Genomic DNA, 16,029 nt, shown 5'->3' with positions numbered 1-16,029 from the left:
CATACATCAAAGCAAAAAAAGCAAAGAAACAGTTACCCCTCTCTTGACTAATCAATAAAGCTAAAAATATAATAATAATCTCTGAATTGCCATAGGAAAATTAGTATGCAGCACACCCTTTCAAGGAGATGTGTGGTTCTGCACCTGGATGTTTTCTTTTGCATTTTATAGAGAATGAAGAGAAAGGAGAGGGGGGAAAAATGACAGCATGATTCATCATTATTTGCATGAAACTACACATAATCAAGATCTTAAAATCCATTTGTAACACTTTTTAAAAAAAATACTTTTCACAAGCCTATTTTCATAAGTCTTTTCATAATCTACTTCTGCCCTGTGTTGGAGGCATGATATTAAGCTCAACAGGTATTTGATTTGCCTTAATATAACTTATTCTTTTCTTAAGACACACAAAGATAGCAAATAAGGACAAATATGGAAAGGCCAAAGAGAAGCCAGAGAGGAGGAAACCAGCGATAGATAAAGGGGCAGCTCAGCATAAACATATTTTCCCCGTGAATAATGCTGGAAATGGTAATAAGATACTGAAACATAATTCAACTACTAGCTAAACTTTCGTTACCACACTAAAATTTCATTCTATCTGCAAATTCTAGGTAAATGCACCACTGCAGGAAAAATCACTTACAGATAAAAAGATATACCTCATATTAAGATTTATACAGCTGCCACCGTTTAAGTACAGACTTTTCTATGCAAAAATAGAAGCTAGCTCTTTCTCTCTTGCTATACATATTTCTAGTAACTGGAAAAGTCATGATTTTAAAACATCAAAATATTTTAATATCTCTGAATAAAAATGGTGGTAACTGGTATCACAGTACTCTCGTTTATAGACTTCTTGGAGAAGTCCATTTTAAGCTCCGGATAAACCTGATACCCCAACAAAGGAAGAAAACTATTTAGCCAGTTTGTCAAAACATACCCCTGTTATTTCACAGATATGAGAGAAGCAACATCTGTTTTTCAAACATGTAGTTCTGCAAGAGCTGCCCTGTTAACCATTCTTCTTCGTCCAACATCACTGGGAGAAAAAACAGTCAACAGGGCTTTTCCCTAAACTTTAAAGGGCCACTAATCCAAGCATCCATAAAGTGTTCAATTCTCTTATTTCATATTAAGAAAAACTAGATCCCTTCATCAGCTTAGGCCTGTGGACTCTGGTGACAACAGGCACTTTTATTATTACAGCTATGAAGTTTTTAGTAGCATAGTGTTTAGACATCAGTGACTCTTGTTTTGTGAAAAAAAAAAAAAAGCACGCAGTTTCCACAAACTACAAGGATGCTCAGTACAATGAATAATTGCTTAGCACTTCATTTTCTACATAATAATCATTTTCTTATATGTAACTAAATATTTTAAGCATTTTATTAATTTATAAGCTTAGTTGTGGACATCTGTGGTTTTGGCATCCGTACACAGACTGCCTAAAGTGTTGATACTCTGTGTCCTCAAACAGTTTCTAAGTGTCCTCATAATTGCTTGTCACCTGTAAAAGAGGTTTAGATCCAATGCAAAATTAACATATGGTGAACAGATGGACTCAGAACAGACGTTTGTCAAGAAAGTACTCACACCAAAGACTTCTTGGCTTCAGCCTTTTAGGACCTTCAGAAAAGTCCTGCTTGAAGCTCCAAGTCATACTAATCAGGGGAACATCATTCCTCAATGACAGTCTCGTGTTGCAAAAACTTTTATGACCTCCTACTAAGAATCCTTGCAATTTTTCTGTTGTCACAGTGCCTCCATAAAAGCAAAAAATGAAATATTGTTTCCATAGGGTACCCCACCCATTCAACAAGAATAATTCATCTCGTATGAAACAAAAAAAGAAACACAAATGTGTTACTATGATGATTTTTTAAATAAATAAATACAATAAAAGCTTTTAAAAAACCAATCCACCCCACCACCACACAAACTCTTTAAAATATTTCATTACTTACTGAGGAGGTAAGACAAGAGTTGTTGGCTGGGCTTTTGGTCTGCGTTTTGCAGATACTCCCATCTGGTTGGCTGAACGTTTCAAAGACTGCTGATTCAAAAGGCCAGATGCTAGCCCGGCATGGTACTGCAACTGGATAATAAAAAACAACATATATTAAAATACACACCACTGCAGTACTCTACCTACGTCAGGCCTCTACTATCTGTTATCACCTAATTCAAATTACAGCCAGTCAGTAACTTAATGTATGGTATTTCATATACATATATTGCTTGGATGGAAGATGATTTGAACAAAAGCATATAAAAAGTCTGCTGTGAAATAGATATTACAAGGAAATTACGCTATAGGGCAAGAAAGATGATGAATCAAAGACTTCCTCTCAAGTCCTAACTCTCCTGAAACTTGGGCTTGCTTTTGAATGTTAAGACTGTTTCTTCTCTCAAGGGATCAAACATCCTTGCTTTTTGGAAGAAGATAAGATGAAGAAAGATGCAATTCTTTCACTATATAAACCAGCTTTTTAGAAACAAGACTTTTTTTTTCTTAAACATAAAACCCCAAAATATTTGCAAAGAAGTTTCTACCACTGCAAAGAAAATTCTAGCCTTTAAAATACCTGCTAGCACATCTCCATAGCATTGCAGAAAGATTCACATTCAGTAGCTTTCTCCTCTAACCTTTTATCTTATTTGCCAATGAAAGACAAATTTATGAAGGACACAACATGAATCTGCAAGATTCTGAGTGCATTCCCACTGCTCACAGATGTAAGAACAGCTATAGTGCTGCGTCTGTCCTGAAACCAGCTTTGAGTGCAACAAGTTACAAGCTCAGCTCTAAACACTTTCAATTTACACTCTCAGTTCCCCATTTTTAAAGAGAAGGGAGTGGAGAAGAAATATTCAGTGTTGGCCAGATGCAATTGCCTTCATCATTTACTCCCCACATCAATGTGTTCATTAAATTGTCTGAAGATTTGTTCTGAAAAAAGATGAAGTATTTAACATGCTAACAACTCTAACCCCATGGTCTGCATTTAAAAAAAAAAGGTTACAGTTAGGAAAACAGGACATACAAACGCTCAGAAAATAAAGCGGTCTTAGGCAAAGATACTCTGCAGGGTACTGACTGAAAAGGAGGTAAACAAAGCTTGGTAAAGTGATCTACTAGAAAATGGCTATTAAAATGAGTGACGCTATCCTGTGAGCCAATTTGACTCAAACGTCAATGCTCAGAGCTTTTTAACAGGCTCCTGATTTACTTGGCTGCTTTGCCACGTGACCTTGGCCGTGGCACAACATGAAGACACATCGCATTCCTAATGGGAAGAGAGCCATGCGGTGCCAAAGAGGGGGGGGCTGTGCTGCCCCAACAGCTCCACTTAGACCAATGAATTTTGCTCAAATTTGTTTTGCTCCAACAGATTTCTGAAATGAAAAAAAATCAATGAGAGCAATGGACAGTACATGTTTGAAAGGCAATGTTTCAAAGTGTCAGGGGCTTAGTTTTCAATCTTCACTACCAGAATTCGCAGTGAGTGCAATATGCAGGGAATTGAAGGGAAAGACAGCTCTGGCAGAACCTTCTGACTCCAGGAACATGCTTTTCCCTTTTCTTCTTGCATCTTATTACCAGCAGCCCTCCTTCTGCCATTTTGTGCTGTTGACACCATTCACTTACGTTTACTGTGCAGAATGACACTGACAGGTATTTCAAGTAAATAGCATCATTTGGACACTTGCTCAGAGATGGAGGTAATCACTGGTGCTAATCATAGATGAATTTTAAATGCAACCTTTCAAAAACATTTCATAACCTCCTGGCTAGTCTGACATTTAGTGGTCAGGCATAAAAAAAAAAAAGGAATTAAAAATAAATATATTCTAAAAAACAATTCTGTCCTTCAAGGCTGACTCCCAGTGATCAAGCTATTTTTATTAATTATAAGTATTTCTTCATAATCTACCTTTGCTCCTAGGAATGCAGGTCCAACTGTCAAAATCTATAAGGGCCATTAAATATTTACCAAACCATCCTTACAATGGAAGAAAAGGTCAAAGTTAATAAAACCGACAGACAGCTTCTATCCAACTTGATTTATACATTATTAAAGTATCACATACTGTATTGCACAGAATGCATTCTTTTCTGGGGGCAGAGGGGCGTTAACTGAAGAGACTGGGAAATTGTTTCTTAATCATCTATTCTGAGAAACAGAAACAATACTGAAAATAGTGCCAAAGCAGTATCACTAGCATCAAAACTATAGCCAGGAGACTGAACGGTCTTGGTGGATAATAAACATGCCGTTCAGTTCCACCTCCCTCCTGCAAAATAAACATCTTTTTCTGCCAGCATCAGCCATGACGGCACATCTCAGCTAAAAACATACCAAACCACCCAAAATTTTTTGCTTACTAACAAGAGAACGCTATTTCCAAACACATTCTCTTCACCTTAGGGAACACACACAAGACACACTATCAAAGGACATTATGGGTGCTAAAAGGCTCATGCAAGGAAGCAGAGATAAGCTCATGGAACACAAACCCTTCAAGGGCTAATAAACACACAGAAACCACATTTCACTCAAGAAGTCCCTGAGCCAGCGACCTGGGGAGAGCACTGTATACAGGCACGTACTTACAGCTACTGGTGGAGAGGAGATACAGGGTGACGTATGAGCCTTTGGTTTCACCCCGCAGAACCATCACGCGTTTCAGTTAGTGTCTACAGGGGGGTGGCCCATGCAGGTCTAAGACACCCTGCAACCCAACGCAGCCAAAGGTTGAGCACCTGTGGATGGTCACGTCTGCCCTCTGAAAGTGTATTCCCAACAACCTTCCATGCTTGTAACAACTGTGCTCATTTAAACCAGCAGAAGAGTAAACAGCAATAGCTTTATCCTTAAAACATGCTGAATACCCACAGAACTTGAGTATTGGTGCAGCACTGGGTAGTATTGCAAACCATTTCGTTAATCAGCCGCTAAGGAACTCCCCATCATTCAGAGGCTTTATTACAGGAAGCATCCGTGTCTTTCAGCTTTGGGGAATTCCAGCTGGTTTACATGAAGCTAAGCTCCTTACTTCCTAATGAAATATTCCTCCACAAAATTTCAACAAGATTGATCTTTTTTTCCCCCAATACATGCAGATGAAGCATAAAAGCTATTGCGGAAAACTAAGACACAAAAACCCAACAACAACATCAATTTATAACACTTAGCAGCTATGATATACACCAGTGTCAACTTGTACAGTTTTATGATGAGTCTCATGATAGCTGATATTTCTCTTAAAACTGTGGTTCCAAGTAGATGTGCAAATTTCACATTTTAAAATCAAAAGAGACTCTAGTTCTCAAGGATGTAGGAAAAGTACTGAAAATAACACTTCAATACATACAAAAGCTTTACCTGAAGGTAAATAAAACCAGAAGTTGCATTATTTTAAAGTTTCATTATTTTTCTATGTTAATGGCAACATGGCTTATGTTTTCTAGAAGAAAAGGTTATGTTTTACAGGTGCCATATAATTCATATTTCCATAGCGTTCCTGAGTATATATAATAACGTTCATATATTAATGGCTCACAATTTTCCTCACAAAGTGAAATACATCATAACAGAGCACTTCAGAGTCGTTTTTCTCACAATTGTAACTAAGGAGTGCGATTTCTTCATTCACATAAGATTTCTTTGGCTTTCACATGAAATATTTAAACAGAGAAAGTGTATTAAGAGAAATACAGACTGGATTTAGCTCTGAAAGCATTACTTTTTTTTTTTTTAAGTTAATCATACAGTATCTTTTCTTTATTCTACCCCAGTTACTCTCTTAGCAGAAACAAGGCAAGGCACCCTCTAAAATAATCAAAATAAACAAAAAAGAACCCCTCCATCCCCCTGCAAGATCACACTATCTTCTGCAGATAAACTTGAAGGTTTGGAGTAGACAGAGAACTTCTGCTACCGCCAAAGGGCTTAAACCCAAACAATGCAGTAAAGCCCCTTCGTTCAACAGCAATGTACTGCCCATATCGTGACAGGTTATAGACCTATAGGATTACTCTCCAGGGTATGTTATGAAACTACAAACATGTACACAGTGCTAATTTAAAACTTTTAAAATTAAAGCTTCATCATTAGAATCATGCTGGGTCTAAAGGTCTTTAGTTTACATAATTCATGGGCTGGAGATTTTGCATGTCCTGACTGCTGACTAAACAAGTCATTACAGTGCACTTACTGCCAAGGCCATTTAAATTTTCAAAAACTGGTTGGGTAGGAAGAAGGTAAGAGTCGGAGCGGGGCAAGGGGGGGAGAATGGGACAACATAATCAACCAACCAAAAAAAACCCTACAAAAAAATCACTTGGAGCATTTACAATTGATAAGTCAACTCACAGTTGGACTTTAAATTTACATATTACCGTTATTTAAAGCTTTTTAAGGACCAATAGGTTTTGTTTAAGAAGTGAAATCAGAAGACTGACTTTTCTTTGTAATCACATTACCTTGTTGCGTATTTTTTCCATTCTCGTGTAAATACTTACTGACCATATAAATGAACAGAAAAGCATTTCCTCAGATATAAGCAATTTTTTAAATATGTATTTCATATTTCCATTCCTCCAAGAAATGGAAGAACGGATGAGAGATTTGGGGTTGTTCAGCCTGGAGAAGAAAAGGCTCCAGGGAGACCTTATAGGAGCCTGTCAATACTAAAAGGGAGCTTGTAAGTAAGAAAGATGGGGACAGACTTTTTAGTAGGGCCTGTAGCAATAGGACAAGGGTTAATGGTTTTAAACTGAAAGAGGGTAGATTTAGATTAGAAATTAGGAAGAAATTCTCTAGTGAGGGTGGTGATGCACTGGCACAGGCTGCCCAGAGCAGCTGTGGATGCCCCATCCCTGGAAGTGCTCCAGGCCAGGCTGGACGGGGCTTGGGGCAACCTGGTCTAGTGGAAGGTGACCCTGCCCGTGGCAGGAGGTTGGGTTTTGATGATCTTTAAGGTCCCTTCCAACCCAACCCATTCTATGACTCTAAGAAATGGAGTTTACAGAAGTGGCTGACAGATACTTTCCCATCATGGAATTTTCCAAGTTCACTGTAATACTGGTGAATGCATGCACATCTGCCTCCTTTTAAGATGCACAGTACTTTGCTCCTCATCATTAAGCTATTTCTCCCTTGAAGCTAACAAGGGATTTGTCTATTAAGATAAAACTCTAGTCATTCTTTTGAAAAGAGCAATGAGCAAGCAAACTGGACACTCCCACAGTTTCATCTCTGCAGACTAAAGTAGGCAAGAGAGAAATTATACTATCTTAATTGATATTTTTAAGCTTCTCTTATAATGAGGCTGGTTTGGAAATTCTCTTTTTCTCCAAACAATGTTTGATCATTTCACGGTAGCTGAATTCTTGACTTGGCCAAAAGAACATCAACCAAAAAAGCAGTCTCCAATTTCTTTACTTGTTGGTTTTCCTCTTGTGGGACTGGGTTGCAGGCTTTTCAGTTAATGGGAAAGCTAGACATTGTGCCTTCGCTCTACTTTACAATTTAATTAGGACACTTTGTTCTATTTTTTTTTTTAAAGCATTTATGCCCCCCAAACACTTTCCAGTTTACAAGAATACTGAAGCAACAAGTACTTATCCACAATGGGAAGAAAGTCTACCCCCATTCTATTCTTTTTAAATCCCTGTACAAAAGTTGTCACATCTTCTCCTGAACACCCTGATCCCACTAAACTGTGAAACCAAAGAGCTCACACTTCTGTTAACAGCCTCTCACATGGCATGGCTCTTATTTGCATTGCACTCAGATGCAGAGCACCACTGTCTCACCCTGGTCAAGAACCCAGGAGATATGGAGCATTCTGAGGACATCTACCTGCACATGCCCCTGCACAGGCAATCCTGCATTTCCCTTGGGTCTCTCCTCCTCCTTCCCAAGGCTAGGGAGTTGAAAAACAAGTTTAGACATATATATATTAAAAATGTATATAAAAATAAGATGCAAGAGTAGAAAATGCAGATACATATCCCTGTTTTCTTTAGCATCTTGTCTTTGCTGCATTTTTTTTATTGCATTGTCTTTGAATTCCTATTTTTGCTGAGAGCGCTGTTTTAATTAGTGTCAGATTTCAACCTTAAAGTGTGTTCTTCCCATACTCTTCCTTTGAAAACATTGAAGTTCTGCTGATGAATGACTGCATCAATGTTCCCTCACTCCAATACTGCTTGCAAGTTCTTGGCTTTTTACCATGCAGAGATAGCAAATCTGGCGGCACTTTCTTCAAGGAATTGGTCAAAACTTCAGCATCTGCATCCTTGCTGCCAATAAGATTATCTGCGCTGTTCAAAGTCTCTGCAAAAGCCACTCCTCCTCTTCTTCCTCGTTGGTGTTTTTGGTTTTTGGGGCTTTTGGGGGTTATGTGGTTTGTTGGTTGTTTTTTGTTGGTTTTTTGTTTTTAAGTATTCTGGAATCAATTGAAGTTGTATCAGTGACATATTCTTGCTTTTTGGATGATATCAACACAAAGTGACACTAAACAGCCAACAGGCTCTGAGATTTTTAAAAGAGATCTAGTATTTGAAATGGGTAAAGAGGCAGAGTAATCATAATCTGGGGCTACATACCACTCTATTTACTTCTTCAGAAGAGTAACTGTATTTTATGCTTAAAATGTTTATGAATACCTCCAGGTGTTCTGTAGGGCCTGAACAGACATATTTCCTGAAAGGTAACTAAATGAACCAACATTTCATTGGATATGCAACTACAACCCAGACACAACAGAATCACAAAAAACAGAGAAAATCATTACATTGCATTCTGCATCTAAATGACAAAATAAAGCCACGTGCAGCAACAAACTAGTGTTTTTCAAGTAACGCTGAGCTCACCGGTATTAGTTGCTACAGAGATTGTCCACTGAAAGGCAAATGGCCTTAGTCTCACTCTATGTGACATACTCATACCTGTGTGTTCAGTTAATGGATTTCATAAAAGAGCCAAGAAGTGTACTTTATCAATACTCAACAGAAAATCTTAATTCCTTTTTGACAGAAGCATTATCTTTGCATAGGACAAATAGCCTGTAGCAGTGAAAAGTCATCGTTAAAACTAAAGACTGAAAAAGGACACAATTAGTATCTTCCCACAGTGCTGCTGCAGAGCCACCAGAACTCTGAACTGAAGACACTGCTCTCTCGCAAAGATTAGTATTTTCTAAAGCCTCAGACTGAATCTTTAGTGTCAGGGGCTCAGGTGGCAGCTATGTCAGTATAAAGAATGGCCTGCTGCCTCCGTGACAGAGGATGCTCAGGTGCTTATGTAAGAAAAGCGAAGATGCTTTAAAACTGAGTGGCACAATAAAGGGCTGCAATCAGCTACAGAAACACTCTTCAAATTGTCTTGCACGCCATGATTTGCAGCACTGTGGCTGGGCTTTACCACTAGAGCAAACAAACTACTTTTCAGCCAAATAAAGAAATGAATGCTCTTCTCAATACAACATCTACAAGATGCAGCTTACGTGAATCCAACTAGTCCAGTTGCACAATCAGACAAAGGGGAGAACAACAGTCGAACAGATGAGAGGAAAATCCGTTGGTGGATAAGCAATGTAGCAGTAACAACCCCAGCTGGTACTTGGGCTGCTAATTTTTTTTTTGTCCCCTAGCTCATTAAATTTAATTATTTTAACTTCTGTTAAATGCCTTTCCTCAACTTTGGTCACTTGCACAATAATTAAAATGCACAATCTACTTAAACTAGCTAACACCCATACTGCGTGCCAGACAATAGCTATTAGCCTAGCCATGGGCCTTTCTGCCAGCAGACGGAAACCTGGCTTTACTCAGCCTCCCGTGGCCTTTCTGAAGGGGGGTTGTACTCACAGATGAGAACTCCAGCGTACAGCTCACCCTGACACAGGTGTGCCATGGGCAGATGGATGTGCTCTGCCAAGCTACACCAAACACCCCTAACCTCTTCTGTTAGAGGTGATCACACTACTGTCCCAGTAGAAGGGGTTGCATGAATACGATTTAAACTGAACTCAACTTGCCAAATTAGAAGAGAATTCTTCCTTAAATGGTTACTTTTGCTAATATCCTTTTTTACATCTAGCAGATATCTCGAAGCAATGCTGCTGGGAATGCTAATTTCCAGCCCACTAGCAAGGACAACCAACTAAAGCCTGAAGCAGGACAGTTAGATCTGGAACAGAATGTATGTGGCCTATTTCCCTGTATGAACATTCCTAGTATCATTTCAGAATATTGATGATCGGATTAATTTATACTCCTTCCAAGGTAGTATAAAGCAACCCACAGAAAACATTTACACACAAGTAATGGCAACTGATACAGGTCACCTACAAGTGGTTAGAGGAAGAGGTTTAAACTCTTGGCCTCCCTTGTAACAGCACAGATTTTTGTACAGACAAACTGCAGAATCACCATAGGTGGCTGGAAGTTAAGAGATCAGCTGCATTCTGAAGGACGAATGTCAAAAGAAACACATCACTTTCGCCCCTTTAAAACATACTGCATCCAATACTGAACAGGCATCTCTAGAATACTTGTTGGGAAAGACCATAACCACTGTGCCTGCAAGCAGAATGCCGAAATGTAATGGTCAACAAAACCTGAAATTTTTTCCCTTCCCCAGAAGGCAATCAAAAAAGGAGCTTTTCTTCCCTTACTCAAGCTTTCTGTGTTCAAAAATTAATGACATATGTCTGAACCCTGTCTTCAACCCTACACTGACTTCTGGGAGACAGAGAATCCTGCTCATCACTAGCAGCAGTGTGAGTTCCTCCTTCTCTGAGAACTTTCACTGAAAGTTTTCTCCAGCTAAAACAGTATTACACATTAACGAAGAACTCCAAAACTCAACTTTTTTTTTTTTTTAAAAAAAAAAACCTTCAGAAGCCATTTATGGCTTACAATATGGACTTTCAGAAATTGTATCTAAAATAGAACATCAGACTAAAAAAATCAGCTCTCTGCATTTAATTAGGACACTTATATGAGAAACTGGATAATCAAAAAACTGCAATCTTTGTCATGTGTATACTATGTAGAAAAATCATTTTACTCAATGCTGGTAGAGACCAAAATGTGTTTTACTACATCAGTCTGTGCAATGCACTATTAATAATAGCAACATATGGCCAACCTTTATATTAAAAACATAACCCTCCTACCCTTAGTGATTTTTTTAATGTCTCTACTTCTATATGATCAAGCTGTAATGCACGAAAAAGCCAACTTTTGAAAAATCAGTTTAAAAGATATTTCAAGTTAGACATCCAAAAATAGGTAGACATTTATAAAAGTCTTAATCAAATTACTTCATTAGACTTCAAAGAGTTAAGTTATGAATGTTTTTAGGAATAAAAAAGAATCTTATCAGGTTTGATTGATAAAAGTGTAGCTTTTAACTAAGACTGAAAAAAAATGAAGACTGGCAACATTTTTTTCCAGAATAATATGCTTCCTCTGCCTTTTTTCAGCACAGTGCACATAAATCAAAGAAATGTTAAAGAGACTCATACATCACAAGCTGGCATTTCTAAACTATTTACAAAATCTGTAATAGTCAAGAGGATGGAAAAATATAGAAGTGTGAGCAGCAAAGTTACTGAAAGAAAAAAAGGCAGTTCTACCATCCCAGCAGGGTTAATTAAGGTTGGAACAACTCTTGATTATAGAATTTAAAAAACACTAAACCAAACCAATTCTGATAATGCAGGGTTACAAAAAGCAAACAAGACAGCATATTACCCAAATCAGAGAGAACGTGGATTCAAGCAACATGCTTGCTCCATGATTAAGCACACCATTCTGAAAATGCATAAAAGTAAATGCTCTAATAAGGCTTGAAGTACGTACAAAAGCAGGGCTGACCTTGCATCTGCAAAAAGACAGCCCCAAAAATATCAGTAACCCCTGCGCTTAGCTGCACATCCATTCAATTTTCACACCCCAACATCTAAGCATACAATAGAGTTATACAGATTAGGTTTTCCTCAACAACTTTTACAAACAAGAAACTCATCTCCTCTTCTGAAAGGAAAGGCGTGGATTGTGGGAAGTTTATCTGTCCATCTGCTGAAGATGTCACACTCTGACTAGAGTGCAAAAAGCACAGAGATGTTTTACAATCAAATCCAAAACTTACTGTAGCCTGAACTAGTGTAAAAGCCATATGCTTTGTAAAAACACCTCTCTTGCTACACATTTTTTTACCACAGCACAAAGAGTAACAGTTCGAAAGCTGCTGTAATCTTTATTTCTGAAAATAGATCGCATATTCTTACTCTCATCTGCCACACTTGGGTAAGCTAACTGATCAGAAACCAGAAAAACAAGGAAATACTACGCTGCGCAGTGAAAGCTAAAAAAGTCACACGACTGCAAGAAGTTACTCGCAGTTTGCAGGTTAAGCAGCAGCTCAGAGAGCTCGAAACCAGGGACAGAACAATGTGCCCAACAGAAGGGTTTGTGGAATGGCACATAAAGTGGTTTTACAGTTTTCTCTATCAGTGTTGAAGACTTCTAGTAGGAGTATTTCAGATGAAGCCAGGGGACCTCAGAAATATCCTTAGGAGTAGAACAAATGGAATAAACTTCATATTATTTTCATGGGAGCTTATAATGATATTATAATTAACTCAATTACACCACAAGATGAATAGCCTTTAAAACACTCCCAGTCATTCATTACAGGCCTAATTAAAACTCTTTTGGTGTTGAGCCAGCAAGAAATACGAAACTACTTGTTAACTAACCATATTTAAGTATGTATGATATTATCTTTATAGCGCTGTTTGTTTCCATGGTCACAATTCAGTAGAGTTTGGTTTGTTTTTTTAAAGAAACTAGTATCAAAGACAACAAGAAAAATGGACAACAAGCCACTTTAGCAGCTTCAACACCTGCAGCAGCGTATCAGCTCACTACAGCTAACCAGTTTATTTCTGGGTTTGCTGCAACAGTTAAGGGCTTCTACAATAGCAGATGCCTTTCCGCCCACACATCAATTAATTTGCAAATGCGCTCAGGTTGTAGAAATAATGAAGTGCAGAATGCTTTTCTATTGACAAGTTTTGCTGTCAGGAGGTGGATGCTGTAGGCGAGGTGCTAAAATGCGCTGCTGCTATATGCATGCCAAAGAAAAGACATGCCACATGAAACCTGGTCGACAGCTAACAGGGCACATCAATTATTTTATTCACCCCTATCTCACTGGAACCAAAAGGAAGAAATTATCTTCAAAAGCTTTTTATTGTATTTATCCAGGTATTTATAAGACACCATTTACACTGAGATGCAAGCTTTCGCACTGACCCAAGAAACATTCCTTATCAAGAAGAAAAGTAGTGTTTTTTCCATGTATTGTTATATATGCTTAAAAAGTTGAATTCTTCATTTGTAACCTTAACAATTTTAACCTAACAACTAGGAAATGTTCGAATCCATATTGCCTATGCAATCTAAATCAGTCTGCTTGTGCTAAAGATTCAGCCTTTGATGACATGCATCTTTAAGGAGGACCTCAAATTACCACAGACTGCAGGATTGCATGGATGTTATTCAGCATCCATTTTCATGCACAGAATGTTATTTACAGTATTTCACACAATGCCCACGCTTATCTTCTCAGATGTCTTCTATGACGTTTTCCTGCTTTATCTTGCTTCTTTACAAATACTGTTATAAATTTACCTTCACAATTGTTATTCCACTCATGCTGGGTGTGGATCTGAGGAATCTCAGATTTTTAAGAATACTAAATGTTTTTACTACTTACTATATCTGTAGTAGAGTTTCTATAGATGTTAACTGCAGTCAGGTGCTCGTCAAGTCTTCGAAGCAGCCATAAAAGGCTTTAAGCCAGGTCTTGGCAAGGTTGGGAACTCTACCTCAACTTATAGCATTTGAAATACAGGATTAGTCAGTAGCAGTTAACCATTACTTTCTGTCTTGAGCAGCCACTAATTGGAAGTGAGGCACATTTTGCCAGCTGTTCTCTGAAAATAAGTTAAAAACTGAGATTCTGAACTTTGATATTAAATTCTACACTCTGGAGGACAGACAGCATGTTTTCAAGGATACAAACCCTTCTCATTTTGGGTCCTCAGATTAGAAGGCATATAGTTAGCCAGCACAGAACAGACGGAAGATAAAGGTTACATTACGGTTAAGGCCCTGGACAGCTGGGAGTTGATCCTTTCCACAAGCTTCTTGGAAAATATTAAGTCATTCTAAAAGAACCTTTGTGAACATTTAGTCTTGCCTCTTACCTTAATTCAAGTTACTTCTGTGTTTATGATTTAGCAAATGCAGTTCAAAAAAACAAAATGTGCATGTGCTCGCCTTTCAAGTCTTTCAGGGAAGGCAAGTCCCGTACTATTCCTCTCCAATTCTTCCATGCTTAATTACCATGACTGTTTAAACCATGCACCTTAGTTGCAGTCTGTGTTTGTTGAACTCCTGTTTTCAGTTACTGATATTTTTGTCTTTGCTTGCTATAATGAAGAACCTTCTTACCCACATTCCACCCCCCCGCCCAGCCCCCCACAATAAAGATGTTGGTACAAAGAGTCATCCGTTACCTTTTCTTTCATGAATGAAATAAATTGAACTTGTTTGATTATACAGAAGGAGCACAGGAACACAAATGCTTTTGATCAGTTCTCATGTCTCTCAACTAGAAAACCTCAAATTAACAGGCACCTAGACAAATGGTATCTAAGTATTTTTACAACTAAAATAATGCTTAAAACCATTTTCAAGTGTTAATAACTGAAAATGTCGTTAGTACAGGTACTGGAAGGTAAGGAAATTTGTTGTTAAAAATAGATGATTTTCTGCTTTTTAAAACGTGATTTTCAGGCTGACCTTGTCCCTTTTAAATTTTGATAGCATCTTCAGTTCCAATTTGAGATCTTCATTTGGGGTAGGCAAACCTTCTTATGTTCTATATTAAATGCAAGACACCTTCTTGGCATGATCTGCAATATTAATAATATAACAGTACCAATTTCAGGAGCAGCAGTGTAGCATCAACACACGCATACCTACATGAACAGAAATTTAACCATGTATATCATGGAAATCTTTAATACATCACAGCAAAAAAGCAGGTCTAAGACAGCTCAAACACAATTTGAGATCTCCTCTTTTGCCATACGAACACACGACCTTGTCATGCTTCACAAGGTAACACCAACTGAGCTGATGCAAGAAAACATATGCTTCTCTTTACTGGACTTGAAATAGGAATAGAGGGGGGAAAAGAATGATAGTCAGGGCCAAACCCCGGGTTCTGAAGACTGAACTTGCAGCTGTCACTGTATTCAGCAAAAAAATGTCCCCACCCACACAAGCCCTACAGTACTCCTACAACTAATTGCCACAAGAGAATTTGAAAAATATTTTTTGGAAATTATAAACACTACAGATTCTTTATTTAGCTAAGAATTTGCACTAATGTTATCAGAAGAGTTTTAAGACTTCGAGACTGAGCAGTTTTTAAGTTGCTGTGGGATACAGTTAAAGCCACAGGAGAACCTAAGTGATTAATTTTTATGGATTTCAAAGAAGACTGATGTACATTTGACTTTCCATGCATCAGCTGTCTTGTAGCCACCCTTCAATAACCCAATTACCACTTAAATGTCTACCATCTAACCCACAGACATGTCAGCTCCTCATCTAAAACTGGACATACCCTAGTGATTATCAAGATACAGAAATAAGAAAAGCTTACCGGATCAAAAGACAGTGGTTCATCAGTACCCCAGTTTAAAGCACCAAATAAACAGACATTCCCCTTTACTGCTTTGCGGACTTCATTACTAATGAAGTAAAAATTGCAGACATCAATCTATTGTTTCAGGTGGCCATCATAAGAAAAATAAATAGGAAGTTAATGTGGGTGGCCACAGTGGCTTGTCTGGCATATTTACTGGGAAGTAAATTAAGAGCACTAATGACCACAGTGCTACAAGTGAGGTAGTAACATTGAA

The 16,029-nt window shown here is 38.0% G+C and overlaps 1 protein-coding gene across 1 annotated transcript in view; it reads right to left on the bottom strand.

The window, feature by feature from the left end:
* MED27 (mediator complex subunit 27) overlaps positions 1-16,029 on the bottom strand; it is a 94,105-nt gene that overhangs the window by 55,487 nt on the left and 22,589 nt on the right. Inside the window, exon 3 of the mRNA XM_037400171.1 lies at positions 1,971-2,101. Coding sequence (XP_037256068.1) covers positions 1,971-2,101 — 131 coding nt within the window. The remainder of the gene's footprint in view (positions 1-1,970; positions 2,102-16,029) is intronic.

This window comes from Falco rusticolus, chromosome 9, assembly GCF_015220075.1.
Source record: "Falco rusticolus isolate bFalRus1 chromosome 9, bFalRus1.pri, whole genome shotgun sequence".
Classification (NCBI taxonomy): Eukaryota; Metazoa; Chordata; class Aves; order Falconiformes; family Falconidae; genus Falco; species Falco rusticolus.
Note: the sequence above shows the minus strand (reverse complement) of the source record. Positions and strands in the feature narration are given on the sequence as shown.